The sequence below is a fragment of the Thunnus maccoyii genome, chromosome 9, assembly GCF_910596095.1.
Source record: "Thunnus maccoyii chromosome 9, fThuMac1.1, whole genome shotgun sequence".
In the NCBI taxonomy this organism is placed as follows: Eukaryota; Metazoa; Chordata; class Actinopteri; order Scombriformes; family Scombridae; genus Thunnus; species Thunnus maccoyii.
In genome coordinates this window covers 5,412,015-5,430,794 of record NC_056541.1, presented here as the reverse complement: position 1 = coordinate 5,430,794, position 18,780 = coordinate 5,412,015, and the positions used below count along the sequence as shown (strand labels likewise).

Sequence of the window (18,780 nt, the reverse complement as noted above, 5' to 3'; positions counted from 1 at the left end):
TAGTTTATTACTTTCATTATCGATTGAGGCTAAAGTCTTCAAATTGCTTTTTTTTTGTTAAACCAGCAGCCTTAAACTCAAAGATATTCAGTTTACTATCATAGAAGTTGAAGAAGATCTCTGAATTTTTGCTCAAGATCAATTGATTTACAAATATTTGCCAATTAATTTGACTAATTGAATAATCAACTAATCATTTCGGCTTTAAATGGAAGTTTAGTCGTTTTAGTGGCCGTTCAGACTGAAAACAGCCCTGAGTTAAAACAACTCGAGGAGCTATGCTAGTGGGGGCGTTTTTGGCTTCGGGTACCAGTAAGATGAACACAGTCTCAGTGTGGGTGCAGCTTGAGCAGCTCGTCACCTGTCTTGTCTGATCCCCTCCTCCCTACCTCTTCCTCCCCCCTCTCTGCAGAGAAGGCATTAATAGCTGAGAGGAGGAGGAGGAGGAGTAGGAGGAGGAGGAGGACAAAGACGACAGGGGAGGTGAGCTGAGCTGCAAGGACAGTCGTACTGCTGCTGCTGCCTCTCTGCTTTACAGACTGTAGAAAAACATTTACGTACAGTAGACGGCGACATGGTTTTTTGCTTTCTAATGAGTGTTTTCTTTTTATATTTACCGATGATGATTACTGGCACTCAGGGGACCAGGATTTGTTTGACCCTATAGCATAACTTGGATCGTTATCACACAGATTTGCTGCATTGTTTGAGGTGTTTGACTGTGCAGTGATTACACAGTGGTTAGCTAAAAGATTAACACTGTTTGACAGTTTAATCAAGAAGCTTGAGTACATTCCCCCCAGATTAAGCCATAATACTGTAGCCCTGCATGCAACGCATTTGTGTGTTTGCAGTGATGCACAAACCAAAACTGAGGCTTGTTTCATGCTAGAGAAAGTTATTGAACTATGAATTCTGCAAAATTATCATCATGAGAAGTATATTCCTTGTAAACACTTGTTAAAGCAATGAAAGAGGTTGTTGGTTTCAGTGGATACCTTGAAGTATTCCTGAATAACTAACTTACCATCCTCTTGAAAAGGTACTGAGTCCGTTAGTAGCCATCATGCTTGGAGTACATGTTGTACAAACTGTTGCATATTATGAACACATCATTAAATGGCTACATGCATTGCTATTTTAGAGAGCTGATGCAACCAAACTCTCTTGCAAACTTTGGTGATGTAAAACTTGATGACTCATACTGATCCTTTGCAATTTACTTATTGAAAGCAGGAAGTTGATTATAAAAGAGATGTTGATTGTTACACCGATCCATGAAAATGAGGCAAGAAGCATAAATACTAGTGCTGAAGGATTTGAGGAGCTATACTGCAATTTAAATTGAGATTATCCTATATTGATTAATCTCCTGGTCTATACTGGTGATCTGCAAGACATTTCTTTTACTAAGCTGCATCACAAACTTATATCTATGTGGAAAATAAAACAAATTACATAAAATGACACACTTACTTGTTTAGGTCCTTGTAGTTTTGTTTTTTTTAAACCAGTCAGTTGGAGAAAATTTAAATTACAAGAAAAGCTCATTTTCTACAATAGATATCACCAGTTAAGCTCTCTGATTCAGTTTGTTTAATCTAAACTATGTTTTTATGTAACTTATTTTTTAGTGTTTTATGATGTTTATTTTTGTTTTTTATTTTCTCTTTGTTAATTCCTTCTTTTTTTCTGTAAAGCACTTTGTAACTTAAAGAAAGTGCTATATAAATATAAATGTATAAACTCACTTTTTCTTAGAGATGAAACAATTAATCAATTAGTCAATGGAAAGAAAAATAATTGGCAACGATTTAATAATCGATTAATCTGTGTCAGTGATTTTTTTCCCTCTGGTTCCTGCCGTCCAACTGTGAAGATTTTCAGCTTTTCCCTGTTTTATATCATAATAAATGGAAAATCTTTGGGTTTTGGACTGTTGGTCAAACAAAACAAGATATTTGAAGACGTTATTTTGGGCTCTGGGAAATTAACGGACTGTTTTTCCATTACTTTTAATCAATTAATCAAAAAAATAATCAGTATTTTAATAGATAATGAAAATGATCATTAGTTGCAGCACTACTTGTTCCACAGTGGCAGATTGTGAAATACTTGAACCACCTGTACAGCTTTAGAGTGCAATGGTAAAATAGACAAACTAGCTAACCTGCTACAACTAAAACTTAACAGGATTTAGTTTTGGAGAGTATTGATCCATCTTATTTTCTCTTCAGCGTGCCTGTGAAGTCACTGTTTTGACCAGTGGTGTATTTTTCTTTCCCTTTTCAGTCAAGATATGTAAGTTACCATATAGGACCATGTAACTTTCCACTGTTTCATTCTGCAGGCGTCAATGTTTCCTCATTAAAACCTGAGTAGAAATCTGCAATTACACACCTCTTCTCTCCTTGAACTCAAACACTAACTCAAGTGACCCCCCTCTGACTCAACCTCAACCTGCTCCCACTCACAGCGTTTTTCCAAGCTAATTACGTCTGGCCAAGATTGGCAACCTTATTTCTAAATGAAAAGCTCTCTGATTTCACCCTGATGCCCCCGCACCAACCGTATTTAGCAGCGTTTGAGTAAAAGCTACCATGAAAGGCAAAAAACGTCAAAGAGCATCAGCGAACCTCTCAAGTGCAAAAGGAAAACTAATCTCCCACAATGTGTGTGTGTGTGTGTGTGAGAGCTCAGGAAGAATTTTCACTTGGATTTAAAAATAACCTATTTTGGGTTGAAAAAGCATCTCCGCTTGCCTCTGTGTTACACGACAGACTGTTATTGTCATTAACCCAAGAAGAAAAGTGTCGGTCTTTAAATTCTAGGATGTCACTTCACTTACTTATTAATGATGCTAGACTGTCTGAGACCATGTGCACACCAGTCTTGCTAAATCTGAAGATACACCATGTTCTCTTAGTTTTGGCCTTCCTTTCATCCACGCTGAGCCAGCGTTGTCAAAAAAAACAAAAAAACCCAAGATGCTGATAAATCATTTTCACAAATACGGCATATGTTTCTCAGCAAGCAGCAGCAAGAAAGACGCCAACTTTCTGTTGCCTCCACATCTCGTTGAGACTTTTTTATGTTGTCTGTCTGTTGACAGGCCACGCTGTATGTTTTTGTTTCTGTTATCAGATGACTGCACAGATATAGAAGAGTGATTTGAATGACAAATTTCTGTGCTTAATGGATTTGGCTGGCGGTTTTCTATATTTTTCTCATCGTCAATAAATCTCATGTGCAGAGCCGAACAACAACGGATGGATCCTACTTACAAGTATTGTGTGTGCATCCAAGCTAGGTTGTTGTGCTACATATCACAACCTCTTGACTTAATACTGAACTTCTTTGAGAAATTTACATTGTAGTACAAAGAACCATTGTAAACAGAACTGTGTTCCCTAACCCTAACCCTAACCTTAACCCCCTAACCCCCTAACCCTAATACCCTAACCCCCTAAACCTAACCTCCTAACCCTAACCCTAACCCTAATACCCTAACCCTAACCCTAATACCCTAACCATAACCTCCTAACCCTAACCCTAACCTCCTAACCATAACCCCCTAACCCTAACCCTAACCCCCTAATCCTTACCCTAACCCTGACCCTCACCCTAACCCTAACCCCCTAACCCTAACCTCCTAACCATATCCCCCTAACCATAACCCCCTGACCCTCACCCTAACCCTAACCCTAACCCCCTAACCCTAACCTCCTAACCATAACCCCCTAACCCTAACCCTTACCCTAACCCTGACCCTCACCCTAACCCTAACCCTAACCCTAACCCCCTAACCCTAACCTCCTAACCCTAACCTCCTAACCATATCCCCCTAACCATAACCCCCTAACCCTAACCCTAACCATAACCCCCTAACCCTAATCCTAACCCTAATCCTAACCCTAGGCCTCTGCCTTACACAGAACTACTCTTCAGAGACTGAAAACATGATCGCTGTTATTAGTCTTTGGAGCCGTTTTCTAAACAAACTTATCATGACCAAACTCTCCATGATGAAGGAACATTTCACCCAGTGAACCGCTGTGGCTCACTGATGTGTTTTTAACAGTTTTTGGACGATAATGGAGGTCTACGGCACCAAGAAATAAGATATGTCAGACTTTGGACACACACACAATTCATTGTTGGTTTGACTCTGCACATGAGATTTGTTAACAATAAGAAAAATATATAAAATCAGCAGCCTTATCCTTTAAGCACAGGATAGCAGGTAGTATTTATGATTTCAGATCAAGTTATTTTTTTACACTTAGGGCTATTTATTTGTAATCTTTATTTAAACACTCCAGGATTTTTTCCACAGTTCATTTGAATTTTAGAAAACAAGTATCTAATCCAATTTGTAGTTCAAGTACTTGTGGGACTTGAGTGAATAATCAGCAGCTTGTTTGCATTTTCTCCCCAGTTTTTCTCTCTTACTTTCTAGAACGAGAAGCATTTACAGGATCTTGTTTACTGTACTGTGGTGAATAGTGTCTCTTTGGAGCAGAAAAACAACAACTTTTGAATGCGTGAGAGACATAAAAATTTATGTTGGAACAAATTATGCAACAGCAAAAGAACAGAAAGTGAAAAAATTTAAATGTAATTAAACCAGAATGTGATTTAGTCTGCTAATAGGACATATTTTGCAAATACAAAGAGAAGGAGACACAACAAATGTGATATATAGGTTTATATAAAGCGATCACACTGTGTACTGTTCAATGTTACATTCAAGAAAACGTGTGTGTGTGTGTGTGTGTGTGTGTGTTATCTACACATAAAGACAACACAGACATGTTTTCTGAGACAAAGAGGCTGTGTCTGTTGACCGGGTTAAACTCCAGATTAAAGATTCATCAACACCAATAAAATGTTTGCCTCCCGGGCAGCAGCCTGCTAACCTGTCGACACCAGGTGTAGACTTTCAGCTCGGTCGTGCTCGGCCAGTAATCCCGCAGCTTCTTCCCCGGTGAGAGTGGAATCAAACTTTCCCCTTTTATGGATATTTTGAGTCGGTTGAGAATTTTGCTCGGTTTAAAAAATGTTGTAATCTTTGGATTCATATTGCTCAGAAAACATCAAAAGATTCAAATATATCTCACTTCAGGTCAGTACGATGTCAACATCTGAGTATGGTAAGAAAAACAAAATAAGGCTTTCAAGAATTTTATAGCAATAATTCTAAACATATAATACAATCAGTTGTAATTTCATTAAATGATGGAAAGGAAAATAAGAAAATATATTTATAATCAATGTTTGAACAGCTACATTTAATAAAAATAGAACTAGATGGAAAAAAGAGGATAAAAATGTCTTTTTGTGACATTTCATGCAAAGGCTTTAATTTCGGAAAGTAATTTGAACATATTTTGTCCACATTACTTCTGATTTAAGAGGTAAATCGTCTATATGTTTATGAAATGGAAAATTATTTAAAATTAATTCATTCATTTCAACCGTCCATCACAGTCCTAATGTAGTAGATATTAACGTTGGAATGAAGGCACTCGCTGTCTGAAGGTTTTTAATTCCTGGAGGCTGTCTGTGATTTAAAAGAGGAAACCTGTTACTCATAAAAAACAAACACACACACACACACACACCTCCACATTCACTTACAGACCTACTTGAATCCCAGCCAAGCTCAGAGGACACATGCACCAGTTATTCAGTCTCCTCTCCCTGCCAGATGATAGTCTAAACTCTGGCCTAGTTAAACCACCTCCTGCCTGCTCCTGTGTGCCTCCTCTAGGTTTAGACTGGATGCCATTTGACTACCTCAACATTTACTTATCGTTTGCATCTCAGGAGCTCACGGCGCACTGCCTCTGCCCTTTTTTTTCATAGGATGATGATGCTTACATTTTTTCCTTTTCTGTTATCGCCTTGTATACACTGCTCTGTTATTATGTGTTAGGTCAACACTCACTATCTTAAGTCAGTATTTGAATATCTGCATGTGCCTGTGTTTCCTGTCAGGAGGCCGACGGTGATGACAGGCTGGGCCTACCGGTCGACCCAGAGGCAGAATGTGATGGTGACTCCAAAGCAGACACTCCAGATGTTCCTCTCTCCTCAGCAGACACAGACAACACTCCACAATGCCTGAACAAAGCTCTGGAGGGTCTGCCGCCCAGGTACACGCTGCTCAAACACAAATATATACACACAAAAAATGGATGCCAACAACTTGAGTTTGTTCCTGAGGTGCATACTAGAGTTGTCACCACTTAGACATTTTACAGGAATTACTTTGAAGCTTGATCCGACCACTCTCCTGTGTGGCAGGATCAATGAACATTTAGCACTTAGCCTTACTAATCTAAGATTATATGTTCACATGGGAGTCTATTTTAGCTCGGCAGGCTCTCTCCCAGGTGGTGGCAAACCAGCGAAGACCAGTTAACTGTGGTCTGCTGCTTCACGTGTGAATCATTATGTCCTGACAAAGAAACAGAGTCTTAAATAAGAGTAAATCTATATGTTACATTGATTAAAATAACAGAAACTTTGAGTAAATCAGGATTAGATTTACATGCATCTGTGCTAGTCTGCATATAGTTCCTGCTCGATTTCACAGCCACCTGCAACAGGAAGTGGGACAAGCATAAAATCTCTCAGATTTCTCAGATTACAAGCATTGGATTAAATAGGAGGAGAAGGAGAATGCAAGTATTGGATTAAATAGGAGGAGGAGAATGCAAGTATTGGATTAAATAGGAGGAGGAGAATGCAAGTATTGGATTAAATAGGATTAAATGCAAACTTCAGCCACAGCTCTCAGGTTCCTTGTTTTGCAAAAATGCAAATGGGGGCCTAAAATATGCGGGTCAGATGATTTATGGGTTTTACATACAGGGAACCAAATAAGCCTGAGGACTTATTGAAGTGGATTTAGCCGTAATGTTGCTGTAACGAGCAGTTTTCCCTCCATCTTTAACGAAAGAGCCCTGACAGAGTTATTGATCATTCTTTTCCTACTGAGATGTAATAAAAGTGAATTTACTGATACCCAAAGGCCTACAGAGTTCAGAAAGTAACTACAGCTGATTTTCTTTCAATTCCCCTTTTATAAAATGCTGACACTCTCATTCAGAGAGATTCACAACTGTTGAGTAACACACAGTCGTACATCACCAGCATTAGCTAATAGTTAGTAATGCGGATGCCTCACCCTAAAAATGTCAAATTAAAGATTAACCAACCAGTGTGGAATGCAAAACGATCAAAAATCCAGTTTCCTACAGTGGACACACCTACAGTCAGACACTGAAATGTCATTAAAGTATTTTCTCATGTACCAGAATATGAAGTTCTGGAAAAAGTGTGCTAACAAGTATAGCTGGTACTCAGGTGAATAGTATGTTGCCTGTTAGGACTTCATTTCATGATCTTTTATGTATAAGACCCTCAAAAATTAATACTATTCTGTTTTTCTGTCCTGATAAACAAAACATTTAACTCATAAGTTGCAATCTCCTTCATATTTTAGGGAGAATAATCTTCATTTATGGAGTTAAATGACATATTTAGGGCAAGAATGTAACGTTAAGTGCCAGAGTCTTAAAATAAACACAAGAAAGTAAGATCTGAGAAATGCATTGAAAGTTTTCACTGTGCACAACCAACAATTTATTAAAAAACTGTTACTGTGTGGAAACACTTCATGCCAGCAATGATCCGTTGCAGTCCGAGTCTGCAGCACCTTGAACGCGAACGGACGAGGCCTCTTTTTTGATATACAGATGAGAGGTGGAGGGTGTGACCAATGAGTGACAGCCAGGTCACAGGGCTTAAAGGCTCACAGGGAGGGAAGCACTAATCCCCGCAGGCTCAACCGCCATTAGAGCCAACGTGCTGCAGAGAGACCTGTGAATGAACAGACTGCAGAGAGAAGATGAGGGAGGGAGGGGTGGGGAGAAAGGGAAGAAGAGAGGGAAAGAAAAATAGAAGGAGGAAGAAACAGATGGAGGGATGTAGTAGAGATAAGGGGGAGGAGGAGGGACGGCGACAGATGAATGGAGCGAGCGAAAGTGCAAAGTGACACCGCAGAGAGGGATGGATGGATGGACTTGAAGGTTAAGAGAGGAGAAGGAAGGGAGGTAGTTTTAACAAGAAAGAGCGAGTGAGTGATGGTGGGATGAAGTCAAAGAGAGAGAGAGAGAGGGAGAGAGAGAGTGCATAGTGCTGAGTGGAAGCAGCAGCAGCTTTTTTTTCATGATGCAGCTGTTTTTTTTTTTCCTCCATTCATACAGCAGGCACCAGGCTCTCCGCACTGCTTGGCTCCTGTGCAGCTTTTCGCTGTTTCCCCTCTTTTGTTTTGCTCTCAGGCAGCAGGCAGTGCAGCAGTTTGCCTCACAGCAACACACGCACGACATGACGTGTTGTGAAAAACAGTCCAGAGAACGAGGCCTCATTCCACAGTTTTAGCCACACAAGCGGCGTAGCAAAAAAGCAAAAAAAAAAAAAAAAAAGGATGGCAATGTCTGTCGGTCCGACACTTTTGTTCAGAAATATCTGAAATATCTCAACATCCATTGTGCAGACATCCACGGTTCCCAGAGGATGAATCCTACTGACTCCGGTGATCCCCTGGCTTTTTATCTGGTGCCACCAACAGGCCAAAACATTTACTTTTACAGTGAAACATCTTCAACAATTATGTGATTGATGGGCACCATATTTTGTACGGACATTCCTGGTTCCCAGAGGAAGTATCCTAATGACTTTGGTGGCTTTTCCTCTAGTGTCACCATGAGGTTTGCATTTTTGGTTCTGAGTGAAATTTCTCAGCAACTGTTGAATGGATAGTCATGCAGTTTGGTGCAGACATTCATGTCCCTATTAGGATTAAATTTTAACCTTAACTTTTCCTCTAGAGCCAGGTAAAAAAATGTAATTTGTGCAATTTATTACTAAATACCTGCAAAACTGACATTCCCATCAGCCTCAGTTGTACTTTGTATTTAGCTAGTAGCAGATGTTTGCATGCTAACACGCTAAACTGAGATGATGAACATGGTAAACATTACACCTGCTAAATATAAGCATGTTAGCACAATGACATTAGCATTTAGCTCAAAGTACTGCTGTTACTTCTAAAAGTGATTGATGCCAGGGTTTTCAAATGATTAAAAATGAAAAAAACAAACAAATTGAAAAATTCACAGTGAGTAATATACATTATAAAGGCTAAATATTGACTCTTAAAGCTGTACTTTACTTTTGTTTTCAAACCGCTGACGTGGAAAAATCTTCAAATGGGCCAATAAGTCTTCAGGTCACCCTTCAACTTAGTATTAAACTCAAAACTTATAAGAGAAAGACTCAAAAAAATACTATAATAATACCCTGGAAGCTGGTAGAGTTCAATGTTAATAGGTTTACTGTGCATGAAAAACAATACAGAGCAAACTGAGGCTTTTGTCCTGGGACAAAGAAAAACCCCATTATTAAATCATAAAACCTCATATTATATACTTTTCATAACCCCTCCTAGTGTGGAGCTTATTTTCTAGGATCCACCTCATTTTTTAATTAAGTTCAACCATCTGGTCATTATTTCTGAGTTCATGACTGACCTTGACGCTTTGGTGATAATACAAGTATGACTTATCTTAGAAATTACCGCCTCGGCATCTTTCGCCTTTTTCTCACAACTAAAAACGGGCTTGACGGCCTTTAATCATCTTCACACAGAAAACCTAATTGCTATATAACAAATTAGCCTTCTTGCTAACTCCCTGGGAACTGTCTCTGTTATCTTTGCATACTCACTGCCACATTCATTTGATCATAGGAAGGCAGTTTCCACCACACCTCCAAACATTTAAATTCTCGCTGTTGGTCATAAAACTAGTCAGTATGACCCTATATTGTGGTTGTTCCTGGCAGTCATTCATAAATGCCACAAACACGGCCCTGAAGGCTTCCTCTCTTGTATCACCCGCCCCTTTAACTGCACCAGTCAGCTGATATGAATAAGCATGTCAGTGCTGTAAATTCAATGATCTACTGTTATGATTTCATGCTTCTGATGAGGAATTTTATGCAGTCGATTTTACAGAACAGAAAATACAACCATGAAGTCCGACAGTAAATCATATAATTATGAAGTCTTTTTTTTTTTGAATGAATGAAATCTCAAATGAAGCATAAACACATTAATTAAATATTCATGTGATTCTATATACATATCAGTAATTCAGAGTTTCTGTTCTCCACAGATGGAAGAACTACTGGATACGAGGGGTTCTGTCTTTAGCCATGATTTCTGGCTTTTTCCTCATCATCTATATGGGACCTATCACTCTTATATTAGTGGTAAGTGACAATGATCGATAGTCTTTATATACAGGAAGTCCTGCATGCATCTATTCTGCTGTCAGTTCTTGTCATATCTGATAGCTGTAAGAAGAAAACCTTTCCAAAAAAACAAAAAATAAAGCTTCTGTGTATTAACTGACTGAAGTATTGTGTGGTGGAGTTTTCACGTCACAGTTTTAACTCTCTTTCATCGTTCTGACGTAGGTCATGACTGTCCAAATCAAGTGTTTCCAAGAAATCATCACCATCGGCTACAGAGTTTACCATTCCTATGAGCTCCCTTGGTTCAGGACACTAAGCTGGTAAGGAGAATTGATTTTCACAGTAAAACAGCAGATATACAGTAGATGCATTGTTAAAAAAAAAAAAGCAATACTGAAGAATTTAATGCTGCTCTCTAGATGTAGTATTTGTGTATTTATTGGAATTCAAAGCTTTGTTTATAACTGCATGACATCAGGTCAACATGAGGTTAATTGCAGTAGAAAGCAGACTGTTTAGCTCTTTAGAAAATAAATCAGATGAACATTAACAAACCAAGACGATCTAGTACTTAATAGAAAGCCACAAACCTTTAAACAGGGCTGGCTGTTGGACCTCAATACTTTTTTATTGCCAACTGAAATGTGTCTATAACAGAGAGTATTAACTATAAAGTAGAGCTGCAACCAATAAAATGATTATTGTCATTATTTATTAATCTGCCTATAATTTTCTTGAAACATCGATTAATCCTTTTATTTATAAAACGTCAGAAAATAGTGAAAATGCCCAAAGTGTTCCCATCTTCACATGTCTTATTCTTGATTTTTTTGTGTTTTTGGTTTTTTGAATAAAACATTAAAAAATGAATTATGCATACATGTAAATATATGTACATAGTCCTCCACATATAAACTTACATAAACATACACATTTTACACTCACATCTAGATTCTACATCACAAATTTGTACGACGAACAGCCCAAAACCCAAAAATCACTTATGACAAAGCAAAACAGAAAACAGCAAATGTTTGGTGTTTTTGCTATAAAAATGACTAAAACAATTATTTGATTATAGAAATAGTTGCTGATTAATTTTATGGTTTTGGACTAATCACTAATCTAAGGGATCTTTGGCTTCTTTTGTTGAACATCTTTGAGTATTGTTTTGGTATCTGTATTATATTCAGGTATCATATTTGTAATAGTGCTGACAAATGTAATTAAATACTTGGCCCTGCTGCTTTTATACTGGCCCTACACAGTGGCCTGTTGTTGTTACAGAGCCATCAGTCATTTCTTCAGTCCGTCGCGCCCCATTTAACCCTCCTCTTCCTCCAGTAAAACGCTGACTCAGGTTCGCTGTGTCTGCAGGTAGTTTCTCTGAAACACCCGCCCGCCTCCACGCTGCCTGTGTTTGTCCCTATTTCTGTTCCAGTGTTTTTGTTACCAGGTCACCTTTGCATACACATCCACGCACACACGCACGCACGCACACACACACACACACACATATACACGTGTAACAACATCGCACGGCGCAACCAGGAGCAAAGATCACTGCCATGTTGGAAGTAAATGAAGGCTAATTGAAACTTGCCCCTTTCACCAAGGCCACCCCCCCATAACCACCTCTTATATCTCACACACACACATGCACGCACACACACACACACACACACACCCCCACACACACCCATACACACATAGCAGGCAGGTCAATGTACAGCGGGCAAGATGCATTACATTAGCACAGTGTAGATCTTTGTGTAATGGGTGTGCAACAAAAACCAAATGGTTCAGGCTTATACTGTATACACACACACACACACACACACACACACACACACACACAAGGAAAGTGTACACAAAGCTTTGCCAAGAAGCACTCAAGCATATCGGGAGGAAAAAACAACCAAAAACAAATAAAATGAAAAAGTAATCCTCTCTCTTGTCTTTGCCTCAGGTACTTCTTAATTTGTGTCAACTACTTCTTCTATGGTGAAACCGTAGCGGATTATTTCGGGGCTCTGGTGCAGAGGGAGGAGCCCCTGCAGTTCCTGGCTCGCTACCACCGCTTCATCTCCTTCGCTTTGTACCTGGCAGGTGAGTCTCGAGCCCTCGAGACAATACGACAGCTATATCTCGACAAAACACACATGCTCTTTGGCCCCTCCGCTCATGTTTTCTTTTAAAGAGACGGATTAGATTTCACCACAGACGCAGAGAGTTTATAGCAGAGATGAGTTACACATAACAATACCGGGGAGAAAATAGAACAGAAAAAAGAGAAACAAAGACCTCGGGGAGACTTGCAGTATAAACTCACTTATGAGTTAACAAACTGATTTAGAATGACGTGAGCTCTTTATGCTTTTTCCTGGAGCTTTCATCCTCTGATAAGATGATTTATTACTAAACTGCAGCAGGATGTGTAATAAAACCATAAACATTGAGCTGTGGCTGCTATCAACATATTCATACACATCATATCTAAAAACATGCGTCGGTTAACAAGAAAAGCTTCTTTCCTGAGAACACGGAAATTAATGGATCACACAGTGGGTTTCTATTTACTTTATAATGAATCACATTACTTTACACTGCTGCTGAACAAGTTTAACAGCATGCAAGTGTTTAAAATGTTTTTTTCCTCCCTTAAGGCAGCCATTGGTTTCCAATCATGTCAGTACAGAATGAAAATCACCTTCCAGAGATTTGAAGGTTTAACATGAAGCTGCTCGACTGTAACTCACTGTATATTCTCACAAAATTTTATAATAGAGCCCACTGATTTTAGCTCATCATAGATGTGTCGGTATCAGCTTATATGTCACAAGAAACTACAGATGCTGAGCCCCAAAAAACTGTAGATACTTTCTGTTTCTGTTTCCCAAAGACTTGCAACACTGTGCAAATATTTTCCTTTATTACATTTAAAAGGCAACGCCAACAACATTTTTACAGCCGAGTGAAGAAATAGTCATTTTAAGACATGATTTATCACCATAAATTAATAAAAAATTGTGTACACAGTGTTGTGCAACATGAATACTACACATGTTTTATTGTGTCTGGCTTGTAGATATTGCTCTGGTGTTGTAGCCGCACCCGTGAGGGACAAAAACTATTTATTCAGCGACACACATGAGTCAGTTCGAAGCCTCGGTACCCGATCGAGAGCCTGATGATACTTTGTACTCTTTCTAAATGTAATAAATGACAGTGTGGCGAGTCTTTGGGAAACAGAAAGATATGTTTGAGGACATTTAGAAAGAGTGTAGCCGTGACATAGTTTGTTTAACCAAATTTAAGATATCCTTATCAAATTATAAGATTCTAATTGCTGATGAATATCGACACTTTGGTTTTCTAATCTTTCAACAGTGTATTGTGTGTTTTTCATGATCCTCTATTTGAATAATATATATATATATATAGTATATATCTGGAATTATGGTGATACTTCCTGATACCTGATGAAGTTGATACCAGCAGTAAGAAAGGCAAGTTGTGCCACCCTCCGACACAAAAAACAATAATATCGGCCAATTTTAAACTCTCAAATATCAATATTGGTATATTGTACTGGTGTAGCTCTTGTCTATAATCCAATAAACATAATATGTTTTATGTTTCTGAAATTGAAAGCAGCATCATATACAGGAATTCTGGGTGGAGTCCTGACAGTAAACAGCTCTATGTTTGTTTTGTTACTCTATCATTGTGTGGTAATGCAAATCAGTTCTCACTCTGAGCTGCAGTAGCACATAATGATATCTTTGACAACAATAAAAGAAAACTCTAGCAAGTTTTGTAGTGAAACAAACTGGAAGGTACAAAATAATAGTAAATTATGTGGAAAATTAGCAGCAAAATGTGCTACAACATGCAAAAAAAACACCACATTTCTGTTGCTTCATGGCGACGAGCTGATAGCAGAATCATAGCAGCTGCAGCTTGATTTTTATTAGCCGCTGCTGTGTCAGTTAAGTTTTCCTCCGGGATGAATAGAGGTCCAGTCTACTGATCTCTGAGTGCTTCATTTTTAGAGTCTGAAGTGGGTCGAACACACTTCTTCTTCTTCCTCTTCCTGAGCGTTGTTGTCTTTCAGTCGTTCCCAGCCAGGCATCAGCCGCAGTTTAAGCCCCAAGGACGCTCTGAACCAGATAGCGTCTCCTCAATCTGCTGGCGGTAACAGCTCCCCCGAGGGTCTCCCCGGGTTCACGTAGACAAAGCCGACACATGATCTTCCAACTGAAACTGCCTTCTCAATACACATTCATACGTCTGAATTAAAAGCAGTGTAAAAATCTGAATTGTTCAGTCACAGGCATGCCACACACACACCTCCCCGTACAGTATATATATATCATTTGTTATATGTATTTTTTAATCTATATTTCAATTTTGTGTAAAAAAAAAAAAAAAAACTGACAGCATGTTGTCTACTCTTTCACAGGTTTCTGCATGTTTGTGCTGAGTTTAGTGAAGAAACATTACCGCCTGCAGTTTTATATGGTGTGTATCAGCCAAGTAACTCCCTCCTCCTCCTCCTCCTCCTCCTCCTCCTCTTCTTCTTCTACACCACCACTAACCCTTCCCGTCCAACCCCTCCCACTGCTTCATTCTTTCTGTTTTTACCCTCTGAGAAGATTTTTGGAAACTCACTTTATGCTCTGATGTTGCCGTTGTAGAAGTCTTGTGGTTTCTGTTAATTACTATAAAGAATTGATCCTGGATAAATGCTGGACTTCTGCAATGGTTTCAGCTTTATTTCATTCACTTCTGCATCTGTTTTGCTTCTTCTTCTTCTTCTTCTACCTTTTTAAGCACCTAATTTTATCAGCTCAAACTCTCTTTATTGACTATCTGGATTTTATTGACTAATTAAATTTTTTTTAGATTATTTGGCAGACACATTTATTCAAAGTGCGTCATATTTCCTGGCAAAAGAAAGCACTTACTCAGCTCATATACTCACTCACTGTTTAATTTCTTTATGCTGCTGTCATTTCTTGCATGCATCTTTGCAAAATTCATGTTTGAATACGTCCGATAAATCTGTCACACTTATCCCACAGTCCATCTGCTGCCTGCTCGTCTCACGTTATCATATGCTTCTGTTTTTTTTTTTTGTTTTGTTTTGTTTGTTTGTTTGATGAGTGTTAGTCTCTTTCTCTGCAGTGTGGCTTTGTCAGTGTCATTCACCTCGTCTGTTTGTTTGTATGACTCCACTATTTCTGACACGAGCCAACTTCTGAGCAGGCACGGCTACATTCCAGTGCAGTGACACGGTGGTGTTTGTGTTTGTGTTTGCCATTCCAGTTTGCTTGGACCCATGTGACCCTGTTGATTGTGGTAACTCAGTCCCACCTTGTCATTCAGAACCTGTTTGAAGGAATGATCTGGTAAGCAGGACACAGACAGACCTGAGGAACCTTCCTTGTTCGTCTTCGACTATCAACCGCACACTTGTCGTGTCGTCGCGAGTGTGTGCGCTGTCGTTGGTGCCCTTTCATGCAGGCTTTACAAGTCTCAGGAACACAACAGATAGTGACACGAGGCAAAAATTAATGGAAAAATTACAAGTCACATATAGAAAATATAGCATATTTGGTTTTAGTTTAGTGTTTTAACCCTTACATACTGTTTAGGTCAAATTTTTACAGTAACAACATCTTAAACATGTTTAATTTAGCCTTAAATTTTATGACTTTTTGCACAGTGACCCAGAATATACAAATATTTTTTATTTTTGTGCAGCTGATACACATTTTTGTATAGGAGAGAGGCTATTCAGGGTTAAATTTGACCCATATTTATTAAAAAAAAAATCAGAAATGTTGCATTCTTCACATTCAGTAAGATTCATTGAAATCATGATGGCTGTTCTCGTGTTTTAGATAACAGAGACCATAATATAGTACATATTTTGCTTCATAAATAAATAGCATAAAACCTAAAGGATACCACCTCTCTGCTCTCTGAAAGCTTGGTTAAGGATTAATCGCCTGTTTATTAATGACTGATGAGGTATTTATGGATGAAAAACAGATTTTCAGAAGTTTCAGAAGAGACTAATTTTAAGAGGATACTGTGAAGGGGTCAGAATAAGAACAATATATAAGGGTTAAGACAAAATTAATAAGTCTAGAGCGTCTTAGTTCACTAGAATAGTTTTCCTTTAACCACATAAGTAATTTATTCCTGCCACAGCAGCAGGTAGATAAAAAAAAAAAGACATTCCACTTTGATAATGACATTTCGTCAATATGTAGCTTCTTCACGTCACAGTAGAATAGATATATTTTTAGATTGGATGGTGTTAGTTCGCCCACCGCCTCTCAACACTGTTTAAATGTCTTTTTTTTCCAGGTTTATCGTCCCTATCTCCATTGTGATCTGCAATGACATCATGGCCTATCTGTTCGGATTCTTCTTCGGGAGAACTCCGCTTATTAAGGTAAATCAAACATTTTCATTATTAAGTGAGAGATTAACATTACATTTAATGGCTTTACTACTGTCTGTAAGGAGTAGAAAGGTAGAAACAGATCAGCATCACAACAAGAAACCAGTAGTAGAGATTTTATCGCCTTGACAAAATTCAGATGTCAAGAAAAGATAGAAAAGATACAGTTTATTACAGTTTATTTCTGTATCATTCATGGTTGGGCTGCACACTGTGAATGCTCAGTGATGGTCATGCTTATTGACAGTTGACACATGATTTAGATGAGCCATAACTGTCGCGAATTGTAAATGGAGGAGTTTGAGGGAAGTGAGACGGGGTGAGGTAATTGACCTCAGGACACAAATAAAGTAGTCCCTGTTTTAGAGCTGAAGACATTTCCTACTCCTCCAAGAAGCTTCTTTAGGTCATTCACCCATCACACTCATCATGACCTAGTTTTTTTTTTAGGGTTTTTTGATGGGGGTACTTAGGAAATATGGAGTGTTGGAGCCTTTGCTACAAGCGACACAGTCCTGGTCGCCTTGAAATCGATTTCTATAAAGATGATGGGAGCTGCAGAGTCGCTGTAGGTTCGTCCCTACGGGTGTTACATTACACATTGTCATTGATACGTTGTTATTATGAAAATTAGCAATTATACTCATTTTAACTTTATTGAACCATGACCATTAGCCTGCACTTTGGTAGTTTGCAGCTGAATCTTAAGTGGTCGGGGATAAAACTCGCAATTAGTACTTGGGAAGGAGGGGCTGCCCCAAGTGAAGGATGTCAACTATCTCATTATACCAACTTTCTATGTTCTAACCCGTACCTATGGTCATGAAAGCTGGACTCAGTCTTATGGACAGAATGAGCTCCTTGAAGATCTGTAAGTAGATTAGAGCAGAAGTGATACCCCTTTGTGTTAAAATGAGCCAGTTGAGGTGTGTAAGCATCTGATCAGGATACTTCCTGGAAGCTTTCCTGCGGGTGTGTGTTGGGGACAACTAAGACAAGATCTTGGGTCAGACACAGAACACACTGGAGGGGATTATACAGTATATCCTATCAGGCCCGGGAACATCTCGGGATCCTCGCTGGTGGACATAGCAATGGAGAAGGACATCATATAGACAGCTGTTTTATATTGTAAATGAAGGACGTCGGGCTACCCTCCTTTGGCTGTTGTCACATGATCTTGAGCTGAATTAATTGGAGAAAAATCAGTGGAAGTAGGAGCTTGTTTTGTCTCCTAAGTCGGGCTCAGACTACAGGAGTTTTGGCCCGATTTATCCCAGATTCACCCCTCCTGACAATCGTAGGAGAAATCTGATCTAGGACCTTACGTCACTACTTTCCAAACGGGACCACAAAAGCCAATAACGTTACAAGCTAACGTTAGTCCCGGAACAGCTGATGGTGTTGCCAAGCAACAGTAAACATTCTAGCCCTTGAGTCTAACGTTAGCTAGCATGCTACTTACTGTTGACAGATATTAAAACAGTTAACCCAACAGATACCCCAACAATTTCTTCATCCAGACTCGTTTAACCCTCTGCTTTTGTTTTTTTGCTTTACTAAAGCAAGTTGTTAGATCGTGTCAGTCTCCATCTTGTTTCTCCATGAGGTCACGTGAGGTGGTGCATTGCTCCCTCTGGCACAATAATCTTTATAATATCCTGTAGTGTAGTATGAGGCATTATTTTCAAATCTTGTACCGTGTGCATGTTTGAGATTAGAGAGAAGAACATCTGTGAAGATTCTCCTTATGTACGTTTCAAAATCAGTTCGGATTATAAAACTCCTGTAATCTGAAACCGGCTTTACTTCGTGTCGTTCATTCTACATCTTATTGTTCTTCCTCCGGCCTTGAATAGACTTGGCAGTCAGACAAACCTGCTAATGAATAACTCTCCACGTTGAGACTCTGTGAAAGTGAAAGATTCAGATGTCCTCCTGAACTCCTTTCTCCAAATTACTGAACACTACTG

The 18,780-nt window shown here is 39.0% G+C and overlaps 1 protein-coding gene across 1 annotated transcript in view; it reads left to right on the top strand.

Moving 5' to 3' along the window:
• Positions 1–18,780, top strand: part of cds1 (CDP-diacylglycerol synthase (phosphatidate cytidylyltransferase) 1) — a 37,346-nt gene that overhangs the window by 9,349 nt on the left and 9,217 nt on the right. Inside the window, exons 2-8 of the mRNA XM_042421986.1 lie at positions 6,001–6,158; positions 10,248–10,344; positions 10,552–10,649; positions 12,299–12,438; positions 14,795–14,853; positions 15,661–15,743; positions 16,711–16,798. Coding sequence (XP_042277920.1) covers positions 6,001–6,158; positions 10,248–10,344; positions 10,552–10,649; positions 12,299–12,438; positions 14,795–14,853; positions 15,661–15,743; positions 16,711–16,798 — 723 coding nt within the window. The remainder of the gene's footprint in view (positions 1–6,000; positions 6,159–10,247; positions 10,345–10,551; positions 10,650–12,298; positions 12,439–14,794; positions 14,854–15,660; positions 15,744–16,710; positions 16,799–18,780) is intronic.